Source organism: Stigmatopora nigra, chromosome 11, assembly GCF_051989575.1.
Source record: "Stigmatopora nigra isolate UIUO_SnigA chromosome 11, RoL_Snig_1.1, whole genome shotgun sequence".
Classification (NCBI taxonomy): Eukaryota; Metazoa; Chordata; class Actinopteri; order Syngnathiformes; family Syngnathidae; genus Stigmatopora; species Stigmatopora nigra.
In genome coordinates, this window is record NC_135518.1 from 2,633,444 (window position 1) to 2,639,443 (window position 6,000).

The 6,000-nt window shown below is 42.3% G+C and overlaps 1 protein-coding gene and 1 long non-coding RNA gene across 3 annotated transcripts in view; one reads left to right on the forward strand and one right to left on the reverse strand.

The window, feature by feature from the left end:
• Positions 1–672, reverse strand: part of LOC144204351 (uncharacterized) — a 35,123-nt gene extending 34,451 nt beyond the window's left edge. For both annotated transcript variants that reach the window (XR_013327875.1, XR_013327877.1), the window contains exon 1: positions 544–672. This is a non-coding gene — a long non-coding RNA (uncharacterized LOC144204351). The remainder of the gene's footprint in view (positions 1–543) is intronic.
• On the forward strand, positions 112–4,883 carry tent5c (terminal nucleotidyltransferase 5C). Its single transcript, XM_077728283.1, has 2 exons — positions 112–286; positions 3,692–4,883. The coding sequence occupies exon 2, from the start codon at positions 3,710–3,712 to the stop codon at positions 4,859–4,861; it is 1,152 nt and encodes a 383-aa protein (XP_077584409.1). The 5' UTR covers positions 112–286; positions 3,692–3,709; the 3' UTR covers positions 4,862–4,883.
• Positions 4,884–6,000: the final 1,117 nt, after the last annotated feature.

Consider the following 6,000-nt stretch of genomic DNA (forward strand, 5'->3'; position numbering starts at 1 on the left):
CAAAGAAAATTGTAAAATGTAAAAAAGGGGATGCGCGCGAAGGACTGTTTCATGACGCGGAGGCACACAGCTCCCCTAGGTCGTGTTACGATTGCATAAAAGCGCCGCACTTCCAGTCGCTAGAAGGAAGCTTTTAAGAACGACCTTTCGGTGTCACGGCGTGTTTGTGTGAAACTCCGCGTGGACTAATGTTGACTTCTCCGTGTGCACGAAGGACATGCAACATCTGCCCATTCTTACACCTCCCCACACACTCTGAATGCCGGCGGGGAACTCTATTGGAAACGTACGTATTTCTCACATCTCTTGCCTTAAAGTTACATTTAGTCCACTTAAATGAAAACAGTATGACTCGTCTTCAAAACCCCATGTTCGAAAAGTTTGGCGCGAATCAAACTTTTCATTCCACTGTCTAGTCGATTGATGCTAAACAGCTGTGTCAGATGACCCTGCGGAGTGTCGCATATGGGCGAGCTAAGTTGACAACTAACTCGATAACTAGCTAACCGGCTTCTCGGTTTTTGGTGTCTTTCGTACTCTTACCGTTCAAAAACGTTTTAGCCCTTCGACTCTTAACTTGTTAGTCCTTCGATGTAACTTCTTAGCCCTTCGACTGTTAACTTAATCTGCCTCAGTTCATTGTGACCCGGTTGGATAATTTTGGATGCGGTTGTGCACGCGCACGCGTGAATGTGTGTGTGTGTGTTTTAAGGAAGACTCTGGAAAAGGGAAATAAAGGCTGAAGCTCCTGAATTGTTCTGGAAGCCTCACTGCCTGTACGCGGCTGATGCTGTACTAGTTAGTGTAAGCAAACTTTGTCAAACGCTAGTTACAATTGAGATTTACACTGGTCTCATTGGCTACCATTCAAACGCTTCAGATTCATTTAGTTGGGGTTGAATTGACGTGCCAGCAAAATGGCTGCTGTCACTAGAGCAGGGGCTTCAAACTTTTTTTTTTTTGTCGCCGGTCACGTCGTTGTTTCGATTTCATCCGGAGGGCCGCTATGTCTTCCAACTAGGCTGCCAAAATGTTTCGCTTAATGAATTACCAGCTTTTCTGATCGTGCCGATAGATACATCATTTTTTTTTTTTTTGGCTTTGGCATTAAAAATAGTACAAATATTTTCTTTGAGCCTCTTCCTAGCAAATATTCTCTTGTAGTGGATTTTTTTGTGTATATATATATATATATTATTTTTTTTAAATCAGAAATGAGGACAAATATTAAATCTATCGTATGTTTAACCTTTGAATTTTTATGTAAATGTAAAGTAATAGTATTTAAACATTTGTTTATTTACAGTAAAAAAAAAATAATAAAGGGGAAAGAGGAAACCTTTTAGATACAGTGGTAACTTGAGATACAAACTTAATGCATTCCGGGACTGACATCGTATGTCAATTTTATTCCTATCTCAAATCAACGTTTCGCATGAAAATGAACTAAAACAAAAAAAAAATTCAACCCTCTGGAAAAATCATTTTACGGAGGGCAGAGAGGGGCTTTTTGCATGGCTACACGCTTGTAGCATAAAATAAACAAATTTAACTGAATCTTTGATTATGATACTGACACACTCTAAATTTAATCTAACCTTACACTTAATTTAATTATAAACTAATTTTATACCTTTCTTCTCTTGGTTTCCATTTCCCTGCCTCCACCTTGACTTTCAGCTGCAGTTTTTCAAAGGAACCTATCAAGGGTTTTTGGATTTGTCTTCCCTTCAAAATACTCAAAAAATGATGAATACAAATGTCCTCACAATAGAATAACACGCGACCCTTCGCCGACTTGCCCGGGAAATAGTATACTCCTCGTATTGGCGAGCAAGCTCTGCCATTCTGCACTGACTAACGGGGGAAAAAAACTGAAAAAACTCAAAGCCCCGCCCAGTGCTCTTATGTCGGTGCACTCGGATGGCAAGGTATTACGGTACAACATTTTAATTTTTTTTAGAGTTAAAAACCTGAATCATAAGTCATCAATATTCAGTTTGTTACAAAACTAAAGTAGAAAAAATACCATTAGAGATTTAAAAAATCCAATTATTAATTTAAAAGGGGGACAATCAGGCAATATTCCCTATATCTATAATCTTGATTGAATATCATACAATATGATTTACTTTTTTGGGCCGCACCAAATGATGTAGCGGGACAGAATTGGCCCCTGGGCTGCCACTTTCACACCTGTGCACTAGTGTACTGTATTAGGTACTCAGTACACCACACCAAACTTTCTTTTAATGTTTTAATTAATTATCATTGGCTGCCATTGACGGGGATACTCGCGCAATCTATTTAAATTGGCAGGGCTGTAAGTCAATCAAAATATTTTTAGTAGAATGACATGGCAGGATGAAAAGAGCCAGGTGATTGGACTTCTGTCATTGTCAGTGGCACTGAAATAGTTAAATATCTGTGGCACACAGTTATCAATATTTTTAAAAAGCGTGATAGTTTAGTGGCATAATTTGTAAGAAATTGCCTTGCCTGCATTGCCGGTAGAAAAAGACTTGGGGGTTGCCAGCCAATTTGCTGTTTGCTTTATGCCATTGACGGTGCTACAGTAGCCAAGTTTTGATCAAGACCACCCCAGTGACAAATCATGCTTAACAATTTAGGAGCAAAGAAATTGTGATGTATACTAATGAAGAAAACCTAAACCAATACAGTGCCATTTTATGTTCAATAATTATTTTCCCTTTAATCATGTCTTAAATATTTGAATTGCATAGTTACATTTTTTTAAAGAAACAATTTTCTTACAAGAAAGGCCATTTATAGCAGCACTTATGTTATGACTGATTGCTGGCATGGAGACATGTTTCATTGCCATTGATGGTGCTGGATATCGGATCCATTTTGACCTGGCAATTAGTGAACTGTTGAATGCCCTAAATGTCAGGTTATCATAACACATGACGAAGCAGTGGAACCCCTAATTGGAAGCAAGGATTCTTGATTTGTAGCAGATTTCCAGACTTCAATTTTGTTTACAATTTTTAGATTTGAATATAAATATATAATCTAGTTTTATACTATAATCCATCGAGAAAAAAGATCCCATCTCTGCAATCAAGATGATTCCTTTCTTATTGAATTGCGGGCAGTACAATATTATTTGATATTAGAAATTCCAAACAGAGTAAAATTATGTGTATTTTACAGAATAGAGCTATTCATGTCATCACTTAAAAATTGTGACTGAACTTTGTCAGTCTTAGCCCTGTCATGAGAGGAAATATATTAGGATGATATGTTTGCCACAGACTCCTGTCATGGTATCTATATTGTCCTCTGTTATAGCTCAAGTGAAAATGAAAAAAGGTAATATATTTAAAAAGAAAAAGGAAAATAAACACTTAATGTTCACTGCTGAGAGGTGGATAAAGAGTTGCAGTAGTGACTCCAAGCTTTTACTCAAATACCAGCTTTTATCTATGCCAAAAAAGTGAATTCTCTTTCTTATTTATTCATCAAATATTGGTGATTGGCTGGCCACCAAGTGTCCCGTGCCTGGTGTCCGTAGTTGGCTAGGATAGTTTCCAACACCCGCGTGACCCATGTGAGCATAGGCGGTGTTGAGAATGAATGAATTAATGCTGATGAATCACCAAACAATGATTTTACTATTTCCAGTTCAGGTGTACCATGTGACCGATTTCTCTATTTTTGTCCCCAGCTAAAATAACGATAGAAGATGGATACCAAAGAGGCTATGAGTAATGCTATCAGCCTTCTATCATGGGAGCAAGTGAGCCGCCTGGATGAGGTCTTAAGCGAGGTTGTGCCTGTCCACGGCCGTGGCAACTTCCCTACGCTGGAGATATGTCTGAAGGACATTGTGGCTCGGGTACAATCAAGCCTGACCCTGAGCGGCATCCCCGTGAAAGATGTGCGTCTAAACGGCTCAACGGCAAGCCACGTACTCGTTCAGGATCTGGGCTGGAGCTACAAGGACCTTGACGTCATTTTCAGAGTGGACCTTCCACACGAGTCGGAATTTCGTCTCATCCGTGACGTGGTGCTGGGTACCCTACTGGACTTCCTGCCCGAGGGTGTTAACAAGGATAAGATCACGCCCATGACTTTAAAGGAGGCTTATGTGCAGAAGCTGGTCAAGGTCAATACAGAGCAGGACCGCTGGAGCCTCATCTCACTATCCAACAACAACGGTCGCAATGTAGAGCTCAAGTTTGTTGACTCCATCCGTCGGCAATTTGAGTTCAGTGTGGACTCCTTCCAGATCATCCTGGACCCTGTGTTGGCCTTTTACGAGACGGGCACGCTTGTGCCCATGTCAGCAGACCACCACCCGGCAGTAAGCGGCGAGAGTGTCTATGGTGATTTCCACGTGGCACTAGGCCACCTGCGCGACAAGCTCATCGCCACCAAGCGGCCCGAAGAAATCCGTGGGGGTGGACTGCTCAAGTACTGCAACCTTCTAGTGCGTGACTTTCGGCCTGCCAGTGAAGAAGAGTTCCGGGGATTAGAGCGTTACATGTGCTCACGCTTCTTCATCGACTTCCCGGACATCGGCGAGCAGCAGCGCAAAGTAGAGGCGTACCTCCAGAGCCACTTTGTGGGCGAGGAGGCCAGCAAGTACGATTATCTCATGATCTTGCGCCGCGTGGTCAACGAGAGCACTGTTTGCCTCATGGGCCATGAGCGGCGCCAAACGCTGCACCTCATCTCTCTAATGGCCTTTCGCGTACTCGCTGAGCAGAACGCCATACCTGATGCCTCCTGCGTCACCTGCTACTATCAGCCGGCGCCATACGTGCGCGATCACAACTTCAGCAACTACTACGTGGCTAACCAGAATATACCCACCTGGCTGCCGTGCAACTGATGGGACAACGGAAGATGGGGGTGCGGGGGGGGGGGGGGGGGGGGCAATAGGGGGTTTTGGTCAAATCAATGAAAAACGGAAGATTACAACTTTTGAAAAGCTTATGGGAAATGCTTCTTTATTTACTTCAGACACATCTATGTAATATTTTTAAGTGTTCTCTATTTTGCTTTCTTCTGGCCCACCACCATCAGGGGGTCATAGTTAAAGGGGCATAATAAGCCTTAAACTTTTGATTTTTTTTTTGTTTTGTTTCCTCCTTGCTGGAATTACACAAAGTGGAAAAAGTGGGAAGAAAAATATTTGAAAAAAATGCTGGTGTCTGTGGGAAAATGTAATATATTAAGTCCTAAAGAAAGTGATTCTGGTATGATTTGTGGTGAGGACTTAATTTTCATATTTAGTTTGTACTTGAACTCAAGGACTGCCACACAAGTGCCTGTATAATGTTTAAACAAAATCAAATTATCAGTAATACCAGAGTGAGTTGTGGGAGAAAGTTACTCCAGGTCAGAACTTGAACATAGTCACGTGACCAAGTGGCACTTTTCGAAGCCGGGTAAGTCCAAGCCGCATTTAAATTGTGGCAAACTTTCAAGCCACTAATGGTATTGACACCGCCGCCACTGTGAAGCTTCCAGGCAAGTTTGGAGCCGAGGCTGAATTTTGTTGGGGTTCCCAGATCTGTGTTTCTTGGGCCTCCTTAAAAAGTCCAAGCACGTGGTGCGCAGTCGCCCTGCAACCAGATCGTGCTTCTATAATTAGCGTCATTCTGTCTTCCCTTGGGGGACGGGTAGTCTACTACAGGAACCCCATATGCGGTAGTGGATGTAAAGATACCAGGTGTGCTTGATGACATCATACGATTACTATTATTAGGATTGTGAAGCAATGTCAAAGATGGTGTTTGTTGCTTTATTATGTAAGTAGCCATGCCCCCCCACCATAAACAACACGTGAATCTCCCTCTCTCGGGCCTCTGGCCTTTTCTTGGAAACACTTGCCTTTTCCTCTAAGCTGCCGCCTCTGCAATGTTTGCACCAGATAACCAGCAGCACTTATCTGGTGTTCAGGACGTGGGTGGCCCGGGTTTGCAAGTATCCCCCCCCCCCATGCTTGCGCACACAAAGTTTTGTATT